Here is a 15,436-nt window from a genome sequence, read left to right as displayed (position 1 = left end):
GGATACAGAATTCAAAAACCAGAAAAAGAAAAGAATATACCCAAATAACAAAACTATTAATCAAATAATAAAGAAAATCCAGAATGTTAATTTTATTGTGTGATTATAATTCATAATATGTATATATAATTAATATTCTTATATTTTACTCAAGTCTCAAAATCATTGGCATGAAGCTCTTTTCTCTTGGTCCTGAAAAAAGAGGTGAAAAACATCTTATTTCTCTTCAAAGAATGGGTTGGAAGACCACAAGTAAAAGATGCTTCATATCCTACAAAAGTGGTCCCTGTAATGACTCGTTCTGTTAAATCATTTTTAAAAAATATATGCTTCATATTTTGTTTTTTCAAGTTAAATGCATATTAATTTAATGGTCAATATTTTCCTTCTGAAATAATTTTGTACTTGTTTATATACATATCATGGCCCCTTCATATGCCCCCAACAATAAAGAACATGAAGCACTGACATGTTATATTAATTGTTTGGCAAAATTTAAAAGTGATATGCTAGTCATGATTACTTAGAGCATGAACTTTACATTTTTCTTTGTGTATAAGCAATGACTATATAAAGGGAGTTCTCCTTAAGAGAAGGAGTTTCATACTTTTACCACTAAAAGCAAATTTTTCAAAGCTTGTCAATTTCAAATCATCAGAGTTGGTTTTGAAAGCGATCATACCGTATCTCTCTATACCAAGAATTCTTGAGAATTACAAAAATGAAGAGAAGTCATATTATAACATCATCTATGGTTTAAATTATCACCATATTTACTAGAATACAAACTAAAAACTTGTCTTCATTCAGAGCTAATTTTACTTATGAAATTTAAGTAGGCAATTTTTTGTTGTAAAAATAAATAGATTATAAATATTAGCCTTTTGTAAAACAGAACAAACAAAAAAGTAGACTCTACCTCTCAGAGTTGTGAGGACATTATCTGCTATATTAATGTTAACTATTATTTTTAATTTAAATTTTATAATATAGATACATAGACTGTCTATTGGCTACAAGAAAATGTAGTAAAACCTCTCCTTCCTTTTGATTTTCAGTCTTCTCATACTCAACATGTCAAGGTATTTCATAGTAGCACACCATTATTTATATTGACAGGTCCCCTTTTTTCTCTGACTTTAGCCTGAGGTTTGTGGTCCCAGAGATTTAATTTTTGGTGACCTACGTTACCACTGTAGTCCAAGATATCATCTTCTGCATGCTTCCATGGACTGTGTACAACAATTTATAATTGATCATTATATCATCTCAGAGGACGCAATAGGACATTATCTTTTACCAGATTCTACCCTTTTGAGTCAATATTTCCTCAATTTTGAACTATTGTTTTGCTGAGTCATTTTAATGAATAGAGGATTTAAATCAGAAATGCTTACTCTAAATATATGACATAAAACTTTTATTTTTAAACATGTGTATAAGTAATAACTAAGGTCTTTCCTTTCTTAAAATAGTAAAAACCATAATAAACAGAGGAGGAAACACATTTAAAAGACAATAAGTTAATTTAATATATAGTTTTAAATTATAATTGTAAAGTGACTTGTCTATCCTGAAAAATGACTTTTTAAATTTTTTGGAGAAAAGAATATAATGAGGAATATCGATAAAATTTTTCCTTCCTTTTCTCCAATTCTCCAGCTTCTATTTAGATGACCTGTATTCTATCTCTCATTTTCTTCAAGGCGTCTTTGACATCTTTGTTCCTGAAGCTATAGATCATTGGGTTCAACATGGGCATTGCCACAGTGTAGAACACAGACACAATCTTATCCCTTTCCAGAGAGTAGCTACTGCTAGGGCGGGAATAAATGAAGAGAATAGATCCATAGTATAGGGTCACAGCAGTCAGGTGGGAGCCACATGTGGAGAAGGCTTTAAGTCTTCCCTGAGTAGATCGAATCCTCAAAATGGCAGCAATGATGAAGAGGTAGGAGGCCAAGATGAGCACAGTAGGAGTGATGACATTAGAGGCTAGGATGAAATAGAGTACCTCCTGGTAACTGGCTTTCACATCACATGCCAGCTTCACCAGTGGGGGCAGATCACAAAAGAAGTCATCAATAACATTGTCCCCACAAAAAGTCAGAGTGAATGTTTCACTTGTAATGATAATGGAGTTAATGAAACCTCCAGTATAAGAAGCTGCAACAAGACATGAGGATAATCTTGGGGACATAACCTGAGAATAGAGCAATGGCTTGGAGATGGCTACGTAACGGTCATATGCCATAGCGGCCAACAGATAACATTCACTATAAGCTAGCCCAGCTGAGAAGAAGAACTGGGCTAGACAACCTGCAAAAGAAATACTCTTATCATCAGAGATACATGTCAACATGATCTTAGGGGTATAAACAGTGGAATACCAGAGATCCAGAAAAGAAAGGTTCCCAATAAAGAAATACATGGCTGTGTAAAGTCGAGAGTCTGTACAAATTAAGGTAATCAGAGTAAAGTTCCCCACCACAGTTAGGCAATACATTAGAAAGAATACCACAAAGAGAACCCGTTGCATCAGAGGGTCTGTGGTGAAACCCACAAGTATAAACTCATTTACAGTGTAATTAACTTTCTCCATATATAAGAGAAAAAAATGTCTAGGAATTAAAACTTTTTCAAAGGAGAATATTTGTTCATGGATATAAAGAGATGCCTGGGAAAAGTCATTTTTTAGGAGCTTGAATGATCACTTATTGGGGTCCTTGGTCAAGTTGTATTTGATGTCTTCTGATTTTGCAGTTGGATTGCTGAGTAACTCCATCAAAGAGAAAAAAATGACTTGTTTAATACAATTATATTTATACTTTTAGAAAGGATACAACAAATTACTTCAGAAACTGAAATAGAAGATGAAGAAAGAAAATAAAAAGAGAGTTGGCAGGACAAAGTGAAGTAACATAAGGTTAATGGAACAACTAAAGAGCACACTCAAATTGAGTAGATTGGTGGGAAAGTGGGGGAAAATTTCAAACTCTAGAGCATGATTTGTTACAGGCTGAAGAAGAGGTAAAGTGTAGCTACTGAGTTGTTGAGACTAATTAAAGGAAGGTGAGTAGGGATTTAAAGTAATTGAGGTTTATTAGGACTCCCATATAAATATCCCCAAATTGTTATTAAAAAGTTAAAAATATCAGAATATGGGAGAAGAAAAATAATGCACAGAGGAGAGAAACATGTAAAAGATAGTTAAATACAGGAAAAAAGTTTTGAATTTAATTTGTTTATTTTTCCTAAAAAGGATAGGGAAGGATATTCAGAGGAGGAAAAGTTGTCTGTGTTCTAAACAATGATAGTATAAAGCCGCAGGAGTGATTAAAATGGGTTAAGAGCGTTTGTTATAGAGAATGGAGTTAAACTTATAGAGAAGTGAGTCAAATTTGTTAGACTAAAAGTCATCCCCAATTGGCTAATTGTCAAAGGATATGAAAAGGCATTCTCAAATGAAGAAACTAAAGCTTTCTATAATCACATGAAAAATGCTTTAAGTCATTATTGATTAGAGATATGTAAATGAAAACAACTGTGAGGTACCATGTCACACCTATCATATGGTCTAGAAAGGAGAATGATATGGGAAAACTGAAACACTAAGGCTTTATTGGTGGAGTTGTGAACTGATCCAACCTTTCTGGAGAGCAATTTGGAATTATGTTCATGAAGCAATAAAAATGTGCATTCCTTTTGATTTACTATTGACCCTATATCCTAAATAGATCATGAAAAGGGGGACATGCTCACATGTACCAAAGTAGTATAGTAGTTCTTTTCATAATGGCAAAGAATTGAAAATTGAAGGGAGGTCTATCAATTGGGAAATGGCTGGAAAAATTGTGATACATGAATGTGATAGAACTCTATTGTTCTTTAAGAAATCATGAGGAATGGGACTTCTAAATAGCAAGGAAAGATGTGCATGAACTGATGATCAACTATGATGGATTTGATCATTTCTAGAGTACAATCAATAATCAACGACAATGCTAAAAAACTTGTGATGGAAAATGCCATTCATATCCAGAAGGGGAAGTGTGAAATTTAAATGCAGAACAAAGTTGACAATCTTCAATTTAAAAAAAAAAAAGTTGTCTTTTGAATTATGGCAGTTTTAATTTTTTTTCCCATTTGGATTGTCATTCTTCCTTCACAATGTACATAATATGGATCTATGCTTAGCATGCTTATAGATGTAGACCGTATATTACATTGTTTTCTGTCAAGGGAGAGGGGAAGGCAGAGAGGAAGAAGAATATAAAAAATGATTCTTAAAAGCTACCAATACATGTAGTTGGAAAATATAAATGAAGAAAAAATGGAAAATAAAGAGTCTTTGTTGATTCATTCTCACAAACACTGATATGGCTATAATTGGTCTGATTAAAAAACAATAGAAAGGACTGTTTTTATCAAAAACATAGAAAAGAATCTTTAAGACTGATTAAAATGGAAAAGAACTAGCTACTCTCAATGATTTCTATGGTCACAAATGATGTTTCAATATGAAATTTTGAACAAGAACCTTGGGTCCATCTTGAAAGATTATGTTTTCCTCATTCCTTTTTACTAAAAAAAGCCATAAAAGAAGAATTATCAGTTTGAAAAATGAAGAACTGGCTAAGAAATCTCTCTGGTTTACAACATAGGTTGATCCTCATTTTCTCTTTCATGCCCCCAGATCTAATCTGTTACTCAGATCTGCTAATTTTACTTTTATATTTCACATAATTTCTTTTCTCCTCTGACACTGCTACCACTGACATAGGCCCTCATCAGCATCTTGAATTATAACAATAAGTTCAAATTGCTTGTTCAACTCAAACCCACTGAGCAGTCAAAGATATTAATAAAGCACATTTCTGACCATGTCATTCCTCTGAATAAACTCTTTAAATGTCATTGACTCCCTACCAGCTAGGATATAATATAAAATCTTGTACTTGCCTCTCAAAGTCTTTCATAATCTGACTCCTTACTTGTCTATTCTTCTTACATCTTTCTCAACTCCATGTACTCTATAATACAATGACACTGACGTCCTTGCTGTTCTTCAAATGGAAAATTCTATTTCTTGATTTGACAAGTCATTATTCCTGGAATGTTCCATTCCTTTTCTCAGATTTCGAGATTGAGACTGTCTTTTACTTTTTTTGAATTTCTAAGGTTTAGTTCTTCTTCAGTGTTTGGCACATGGTAGAGGCTTAATAATGGTTTTCTAATTGATTTATGTGAATGCAATTGGCATGGTGGCTTAAAATATAGGGAGGAAAATTCATGGCCAGCAATTGAGTATACATATTAAAGATGGATAAGAATAGATTTACCAAGACTCATACAAATCTAATTAAAATGATAAGGATGGGAATGGGGGGAGAAATGTCTACTCATGTGTATCACTCAAGTAAAAAATGAAGTAGTTACTACAAAGAAATGATCCATTAGTAAAAATACATAAACTCAGATATCCATATTAAAATGTCCAAATTTGAAATAGAAATATAAGAAAATAAAATATAAAATATAAGAAAAACTAAAGTTCAAAGTTCAAAAAACAAGGCAAAATTAAGCATATATATATTTATATTTATGAATGTAGATGCATACACATGCATATATATGATTGAAAATTGAGAATGAGGTTCATTGGAGAACAAATCAGAGAATCATTGATGTAGACTACAGAAAATCTGGATAAAGGGAAGAAATTTAGTAAGTGTTTCTCTCCATCAAAAACAGAGAATCTAATGAATTCATGACTTCACTAAAGAATGATTTCATCATTTAAAAAATAGACAAACTAACAAGGGAGAATTCTATTCTGGATCTTATTCTCACTTATAGACAAAAATTATATTAAGAACAAAACAATGTGATCCTTTTTTGGAAGAGATTTCTTCCTAGATTCTGTTACAAATAAAGTCAATTAAGGATTGTACCCTAGATTTTAAGAAAGTAGATTTCAAAAGATTTAGAGGAAAGCTTGTGAGGATCATTTAGAGAAAAGTTTGTAATGATTCATTGATTCATTGGACTAAAAATGTTACCAAAGAAGTTAGGTCTCTAAAAACAAACAAACAAAAAAAAAACATTGTTAGGAATGAAATTCTGAAAGTGGAAAGAAAAACAATTCCAATTATGGGTTGGTCAGTCACCAAAATTGTATTAACTACATACTACTTGTTAGGTACTCTGCTCAACTCTGGTTGTTCAGAAAAGCAAATGGCAATCCCCCTTCCTAACAATTCAATGGAAGATAGCACAAATAAATATTATACACAAGCTCTACACAGAATAAACCAAGAATAATTAAGAGAGGGTAGAAAATATTTCCTGTATAAAATTAAATTTTGCAGAAAGATAATTTTGATGAACATTCTAATATCCAGCAAGTTCTTTTTAGAAATAGTTATCACCAAAGTAAGAAAAGGAGATTCTCTCTCTCTCTCTCTCTCTCTCTCTCTCTCTCTCTCTCTCTCTCTCTCTCTCTCTCTCTCTCTCTCTCCCCGATATGTATGTGTGTCTCCAAACATATGCCTCTTTCACAAAGTTCAGGGAATTCTAGGCTCCCATTGTAATAATGCAGGTGACAAAAGGGACTTCAGTGCTCCTTGTTCCAGAATTTGTTTTTTCTTCTCCCATTTGTGAGATGATAAAAAACATCCCTTTCACCACAGTGAACTTGTGAGTTCTTTGACTCTGACTACTCATGAAGACACTGTCTTCAACTGATCTAAGCAGCTTAGATCATTAATGGAAAGATACTAAGTCCAAGATCTTAGAAACATTTGAAGTTTGCAAAGATCTTCTCCAGTCAAAGATATGATAAGGATAGAGAAAGAAACTAAGATCAGAGGTGGCATTAAGATTTCTCTTTTTTGTTCCCTAAAGCAGTTTCCTAACAGGAGATTATGCCAAAACATTATGCTTGTTTCAACCTTTCAAATCACTTTAAATTTCTAGGTTGCTTATTTTAAATTACTATCTGGGCATGCCAAGTTCCCTTGACTTATCCACATAATAATCTCATGCTATATTTGTTCAGTTTAAAGATTTATTGCCCTTACTCTAATCCCTATGATCTTACCTAGCTACAATTTTAAGGTTAAAAATGAAGTAGAGTGGGGTGGTTTAGATCTCACCCCTACAGTGATAATTTGTATTTACGTGTCTTCTTGCATGTTATGTCTATTCTGATGAATATAAACTATTTGAAGATAGGAGGGTTTTTTTAATTTATATCCCCAGTACCTAGCATTCTATCTCTAGTGGCACAAAATAAATAATTAATAAATGATTATTTACTCACTTGCACATTATCAGCACTTAAAAATGTATTTTGAATTTTCATTAGATTGATTATAATTTTTACGCCAGTTGGCATACCCCAACAAAAGCAATCCCTCATATAGTGAGGTACTACAAACATCCATTTCCTAACTGAGAAATGAAACTAGAACTCTACTCAATATCAGGAATTCACTAAGAAGCATCAACTCAACCAGATGTGGATTATACTATCTCCTTTCGTCTATCTCCAAGTCTCATATTCCCAGATAATCAAAAAGAAATTATCCATAGATAGAAAATAGATGTTCAACTCTGACCATGTCTGCATAAGTCATGAAAATTCATTTTACTCTGAATACAGAAATCTTTGTAGTTGCTAAATATGATCCTTCTCCTCAGCACTAATCAATATTCCTCACACATTTCCTGTCCTTTATTTCTCCAGCTAAATGTTCTTTTCTGCCTTGAAGGAAAAATGTATGTGAAATGAAATAGGAAAGATTTACTCAGCTTTGAAGCTCTTAAAAGTGTTTTGATGAATCCTGCAGAACTTGAAACTTGAAAGAAGAATAAAACAGACAGTAAAGATGAAATTTCTGAGTGGACTAAAAGAGTTCATTGATTCTGATTTCCAAATTACAAATTCTTGCTCCTTTGTCCATCAAATATACCAAGTTTGGGAAGAATGGGATTCTAGGACAATTTCAAAAATATAATAATATGAATGTGAGATTCAAAGTTCAATTTCATCTCTTGAAGATGTTTACTTTGTGCCTGCCTCTCAAATCATCAAACTCCAATTTTCTCTTCTCTCTCTCTCTCTCTGTCTCTCTCTCTGTGTGTCTCTCTCTTTGTCTCTGTCTCTGTCTCTGTCTCTCTCTCTCTCTCTCTCTCTCTCTCTCTCTCTCTCTCTCTCTCTCTCTCTCTCTCCTATCAAGTACTACTACTCTACTAAGTAGATATCTAGTAGCTTCTTATATAAAAATTATATTGGGAAACCTCAATCTGGTCACTAACCTGTGTTTTGGGAGGGAATGTTGTTCTATACATCAAAAATGTCTTTCTTCATCCATAGAGTTCCTAGCCTCTGTCACCAATTCTGATTACATCATGCATAGTTGACCTGGTGAACATGAATAAATCCCTCTGTTGCTCCTTGCAAATCTTAACTTTGCCTTTTTTAAAGTGACAATGACAGATTAATCAGTAAATCCAATGGAATTTTAGATAGAGAGACATGTCACTGAAGAATGCATTTCAAGACAGAAAAGGCCTCATGCCTTAGGTTGAGCTCTCACTATATGAACAGATCTGTACTTCCAATTTGAAGGAACAAATCTTGTAAAAACAAGGATAGATAGATAGATGATAGATAGATACAGACAGACATACATACAGTCAGATAGATAGATAGATAGATAGATAGATAGATAGATAGATAGATAGATAGATAGATATTACATCCTGTTCCCTTGAATAAAAAACTTACCAAACAACTGAAAAAGTGGTATTCTCACAATGGAACCTAGCTTTGTGAATCCCACAACTTTTATATAACTGTTCTCACTTCCCCAGAGTATAATTAGAAAGGTTAAATTCCTAACACTTTGGGGATCCATGTCTTGGGAAGTCTCTGAAAAAGAAATCCTACAAAATGACGCATTTTCTGATTGTGGACAGTTGTCATAGAAGAGAGTGAAGTGTAGATGTGGAAATAATAGGAAAATTCAGAAGGTTATCCTTTTGATAACCTAGAAGGCTAGAGTTAGAATTCATTTAAGAAAATAAAATATCAGTCATGAAAGGCACCTTATAATAGAAAAAATCAGCATCAGAAAGTGCCTTGAAACATAGAATGTCAATACTGGAAATGGTTAAAGGACATTGAAAGTCAAAACTGTAAGGCCTCTTTAAATGGAATATCTGATTTGGAAAGGTCCTCAGAACATAAAATATAAGATTTGGAAGGCATCTAAATACAGAAAATATCAAAGCTTAGAAAAGAAGGTAGATCCTAGAATGATCAAGTTAGAAGATAACTCAGAATATATAGACTATCAAACCTGAAAGTGACCTCAGATATCACTGAGCACAATTGATCATTTTATTCATAATACCAAAATAACATATTGGTGTTCTCATGATTCCCTGACCTTATCTTTATATCAAAATATTCCAGTTTCCATTTTATGAATATATATGTATATATAATATATTATTACATATAATATATCTTAAATGGATATATTTTCTTATATATCTTGAAGAATCAAGAATTCAGGTAATGGGGGCAACTAGGTTGCTCAGTGGATAGAGTATCGGCCCTGGAGTCAGGAGTACCTGAGTTCAAATCCAGCCTCAGACCTTAATAATTGCCTAGTTGTGTGACATTGGGCAAGTCACTTAACTCTATTGCCTTGCAAAAAACAAAATAAAACAAGAATTCAGGTAATGAAAATGAACCCATAATATCACAGACATTGATTTATACTATATTTAAATAAAACAAAATCACAAGATGGTCATTCATACTTTTCCAGTCAAAGATTTTATTTTTCTGAAGAAATGTCAAATGATCCATCTACTCTACAAGTGAATTTATGAAATTTTACACTATACAATAAGCTGGAAAATCAGAATGAATACCTAACACACTGAACTTAAATACATGCAGAATTATACTATTTTAATTAAGAATTTTAAATCCTGGGACAGCTGGGTAGCGTAATGGATAGAGCACTGGCCCTGGAGTCAGAAAGATCTGAATTCAAACCCAGACTCATAATAATTACCTGTGTGACCTTGGGCAAGTCTCTTAACCCCATTGCCTTGCAAAAAAAAAGTATATCCTTAATAAAACAGAAATTGCAATAGACCAGTCTTGTTGTTGAAAAGATGAATGAGAATCTAGTATAATATGAAATGGCATTTGCCTGGGAATTTGGAAACTTGAATTTATTCACTTAATAGATGTATTACCTTGTAGTAATAATTTACTAAATTTATATAAGCTTTCATTTCTTAATCTCTAAAATGAGTCAAGTAAATCAATATTTTTTGTTTTTAGTTTTCTAAAAGCATACTATTTCTCAGGCTGAATAAACCCAGGAATACAAAGACAAAATTGAAACAGCCCCCACTTTCAAAGAATTTACATTTGATTAGAGATGATGACATGTGTCTATAATTATATGCACAATATATATAAAATCAACACAAGGTCATTATGAGAGAGAAAGAGGGTAGTAGTAGTCAAAAGGACCAGTAAAGATCTCTGCAGAAATGTACCATTTGATTTAAGAGAATCTAAGGCATGGAAGCACAGGTAACCTCTATAACCTGACTTTGTTTTTCAATTGGCTGGTTTCAATGGCTAGAAATGCTCTCTTCATTTCCACCTTCCATCTTCCCTCCTATCTTCCAGACTCAGATCAGGTCTCACCTTGTAGCAGGTCTTTTTCAGTATCCCCAGGAAATAATGCCTTCCTTCTGAAACTCTCCTTCATTTTCTCTGAATCCCTTGAACATACATAGCTTTTACACTTTATGATTAGAATGTTAGCTCCATGAAGCTAGGGATTATTTTTTCCAGTTTTTCCTATGCCTAATGCTTAGCACATCTCCTACCCCTTAGAAAGCTCTTGGAAGTTATTAGTGACTAATTATCCACACATATTCATTTCATATGAAGAAATTATTATTAATTACTAATAGTATACAGGGTGCTATATTAGGTTTGTTGGAGACATAAAATTTAATTAATCTATAGTTCTTGCTCTAATGTAACTCTAAATCATTGAAGGACATGACAAACTAATAAATTTAGTTTTAATACACAGTATTTCATGAAAAGTTAAAACTAGGAACTGAACTCAAATAAGCCTTCCTGAGGAAAGTTATTTAAGCAATAGGATGAATAACAGTTCAAAGGATGACAATTACAGCCCTACATCTCACTATCTATTGAAATCTAAGGTTCTTTGGACAATAACGGTTAGCGTGACTTGGCAAGATAGCAGTAAAGATCTGACCAAACTATGTCCTCTTTTATAAATTCAGTTTATGAGTCAAATTTTCAAAAAAAAATAACAATTCATCAAAGGATATGCAAAGGCAATTTACAGAGGAGGAAATTAAAGTGATTCATGTTCATATGAAAAAATGCTCTATGACATTACTAATTACAGAGATGCAAATTAAAGCATCTCTGAGATACCACCTCAGACCTCTCAGATTGACCAATATGACCAGAAAGGACAATGATCAGTGTTGGAAGGGATGTGAGAAATCTGGGACACTGGTGGGGCTATGAACTCATCCAACCATTCTGGAGAGAAATTTGGAATTACTCCCAAAGGGCAACAAAAACGTGCATACCCTTTGATCCAGCAATACCACTACTGGGTCTATACCCTGAAGAGATGATGAAAAAGGGTAAAAACATCACTAGTACAAAAATATTCATAGCAGCCCTGTTTGTTGTGGCAAAGAATTTGAAATTAAGTAAATGTCCTTCAACTGGGGAATGGCTTAGCAAACAGTGGCACATCTATGTCCTGGAATACTATTGTTCTATTAAAAACCAGGAGGGATGGAAATTCAAGGAAGCCTGGAAGGATTTTCATGAACTGATGCTGAGTGAGATGAGGAGAACCAGAAAAACATTGTACACCCTAACAGCAACATGGTGGGGGGTGATGATCAACCTTGATGGACTTGCTCACTCCACCAGTGCAACAATCAGGAAAAATTTTGAGCTCTCTGCGATGGAGAATTCCATCTGTATCCAGAGAAAAAATCGTGCAGTTTGAGAAAAGACCAAGGACTATTATCTTTAATTTTGGAAAAAAACTGTTATCTTACTATGCAATTCTACCATCTCTTATACTTTATTTTTATTCCTTAAGGATATGATTTCCCTCTCATCACATTCCACTTAGAGCAATATATACCATGGAAACATTGTGAAGACTAACAAACTGCCTTCTGGGGGTGGGGGAGGAGAGGGAAAGGAGGATTAGGGGGAAAATTGTAAAACAAAATAAATAAAATAAAAAAATTTAAATAAAAAAAGAAAAAGAAATTCAGTTTATTAAATTGGAATATGGATACTACCTACCTCAAAGGCATCAGAATCAAAATTATAATTGAGTGGCTGAAAATAATATTCTTACCATATGAAATAAATTAAATTTAGAAGTATGATGAAAATGGCATCTAGATGACAGAGTTTCAGTGTCGCTTCAGATATGCTTCTAGCTGCGTAAACTTGGGGAGGTCATTTAATTTCTCTCGTTCTCAGTTTTTTTTTCAAAGAAAAAGGGCATCTAGCTCATAGAATTATTAGAAAAATCAAAGGAGATAACAATTGTAAAATAAAAAACCTTAACACCATGCTAGATTTGTATTAGGCACTATATAAATGTTTATTTCCCTCTTTTTCCTCTCCTGTCAATTTTCTTATGTGTAAAATGGGGTTAATAGCATCTACCTTCCAAGGTTATTGTAAGGATAAAAGGCAATATGTGAAAAGTAATTGGAAACCTTGATGAGTTTATGGTTAAAATGGGTAAAATAAATGCTACTATTATTAGAAATTTGATTCAAAAATCAATGATCTGCATTAATGAGAATGATGACAGCAGTGGTGGTTATGGAGATAAGGAAAATAATGCTCATCCCAATAATCATGGAAAATTCAGCTACTCAGATGTTGTAAAGACTTTCACCTCTTATTCTTTTGCCCTGGAATAGCTTGGATGATTCCTCACACAATTGCAGACCCAGAACTTGAGTCAGACGTTTTGACTCTCAAGTCAACAGTGTTATTGCAGTATTGGAATTAAACCTAATGGTTAGCACAGAGAGGTGTTTGTGATGACACCTGACAAAGGAAACTCTTGGCAAAGGGAATCTGGGACCACATCAAAATAGTGGGTAATAATATAATAAGTTAATAAAGAAAAACATCATGAAGGCAGGTAAGTAACCAGAAAATCTGAGAATTACAGAGTTAGAGGATACCTCAGAGGTGATCTAGTTCAAGTCCTACCTAAAATAAGGACCCTATCTAAAAATATAAAAAACAGTGGCCATCCCATCAGAGTTTATAGACCTGTGTTACAGACCTCTACATCTTAAAACCATTCATTGCACTGTAGAATAGTTCTGTTTACTTAGCCATGGCCTGAGTTATTCTACCCAACTAGAATGTAGGTAGATCATGCCTTTGAAGACATCATTTACATAGTATAGAGGGCCTTTAACATTTCTCACCAGGAAAAAATGTTAATTCCTTGTTTTTATTATCAAAGACAGGAACTTTTCTTTACCCCAACACTGTTGACTTGAGAGTCCAAAGGTCTGGTTCAAGTTCTGGGTCTGCAATTGTGTGATGAATCATCCAAACCATTTAGGTTTTAGTTTCCTTATTTGGAAGAACAGTGGTTTGGGCTCTCCATAATAATAACAACTTCATTTATGACTATGACTCATCATTGAATTCTCTCCTAGAATGCAGATTGCAATCTATTCATGTCTGCCTGTGAAACATTCATTTTTGTCTTTTTCAAAAAATGCTTATGTCCGTATATACATTTCTACAATCAGATATACACACATATATGTAAGAGGAGGATATGAAAGCATATGCATGTGTGTGATAGATATTTAATGTATAGACATCATGGGGATGACATGAATATAACCATATATCTGCATGTATACATATATGTATGTAGGCATATATACACTTACAAGCACTTTATAAGTCATCAAAGAGCTAGTCCTAAGCCTCACAATGAAAATTCAGTAAATTAAATTATACTAATATATGTTGTCATTTTTTTCTCCTATGAGTTATGATTCTATAATCCTGGGGATGGTACAATTCAAATTCTAAAAAGTCATAAATGTAAAAAATATCCTGGAAATGTGAATTGAGATCATTGGTATTTCTCCATTAAAGTCCTCCTTGAATACCTCCTCATAGATTGATTTTGTCCATGTTTCCTCAAAGGCTATGCCAGTAGAATACATCCCGTGAGTGGATGGCTCTATTAACGGGTTGTGTGGCCTTTCAAGAACCACCAAAGTTAAATTCATGACCTTCCCTAGTACTGTGAGTTAAATAGACTGTGCATCCAAGTAGCAGGGGTAAGGGAAAGGGGGTCAACTTTTTTAGTGACTGAATACTTTTCTTTTCGTGGGGTTTAATCTTAACTTCAGGATAATAATACAATTCTGGGGGATATCTTTAGGAAATGTGAGGATCAAAGGATGGGTGGCCTATTTTTTTCTATGTTTGGCAGCTATGGGGAAGGATTCTCTAGGGAATGATATAAAAATGAAGGAAGCATTTAGGAAAAAAATAAGTCCCTCTGAAAAGAGCAAGAATCTTGTTTTGATTACTTACAGATTTGAGGTAGAAGTCCTTCACTTTTTTAAACTGGTGAAAGAAATCCTTTCTATCAGATATTTTGTGGACATGAATGTTTATATGGCAAGTTTATATAGAAATATAGCCTAGTACTGGAAGTAAACCACTCCCAAACAAGTAAGGCTAGATTATGATATAATATAATGCGATCTAATATAATGCAATGAAACACAATACTACCACAACTGTGCATTAGGTAGTATGAATTTGAGTATCCCTATTTTATAAATGAAGAAACTCAGGTTGAAAGAAGGAGAAATGATTCATCCAAAGTAACACAGATACTTACTCATGCTGCCTCCCATGAATTTAAGGCATCTCAAGCCCAAAGCAAAAAAAAAAAAAAGTCTTACTATACTCAAAGGTTCTTTCCCATAAGGCCAAAATTTCAGTATTTGCTTTTGAAAAACATTAGATAAAGTGGAATAGTAATTCCTCTGGAAAAATTATGAAGATTCAATGATGAGTCATAGCCATAAACTCTTGGATTTATTTATAACTACATACATCCCAAAACTCTCTTGTTCCAAATATGAGTGAAAAAGCAATATATTTATACAATTAAGTATTTTATTGAGTGGGTATATTGTTCAAGGATCTGGGCTAGGTCACTTTCATTGTCTTAAGGGACCTAGAGGGGAATCAAATTTCAATGCCCCAGGGGGCAAGGGGTTCTTATCCTTGGGGTTTTGA

At 33.4% G+C, this 15,436-nt stretch overlaps 1 protein-coding gene across 1 annotated transcript; it reads right to left on the bottom strand.

Moving 5' to 3' along the window:
- Positions 1-1,572: 1,572 nt before the first annotated feature.
- LOC141516782 (olfactory receptor 9G19-like) lies at positions 1,573-2,602 on the bottom strand. The gene has a single exon (XM_074227756.1). The coding sequence runs from the start codon at positions 2,600-2,602 to the stop codon at positions 1,670-1,672; it is 933 nt and encodes a 310-aa protein (XP_074083857.1). The 3' UTR covers positions 1,573-1,669.
- Positions 2,603-15,436: the final 12,834 nt, after the last annotated feature.

This window comes from Macrotis lagotis, chromosome 3, assembly GCF_037893015.1.
Source record: "Macrotis lagotis isolate mMagLag1 chromosome 3, bilby.v1.9.chrom.fasta, whole genome shotgun sequence".
In the NCBI taxonomy this organism is placed as follows: Eukaryota; Metazoa; Chordata; class Mammalia; order Peramelemorphia; family Peramelidae; genus Macrotis; species Macrotis lagotis.
Note: the sequence above shows the minus strand (reverse complement) of the source record. Positions and strands in the feature narration are given on the sequence as shown.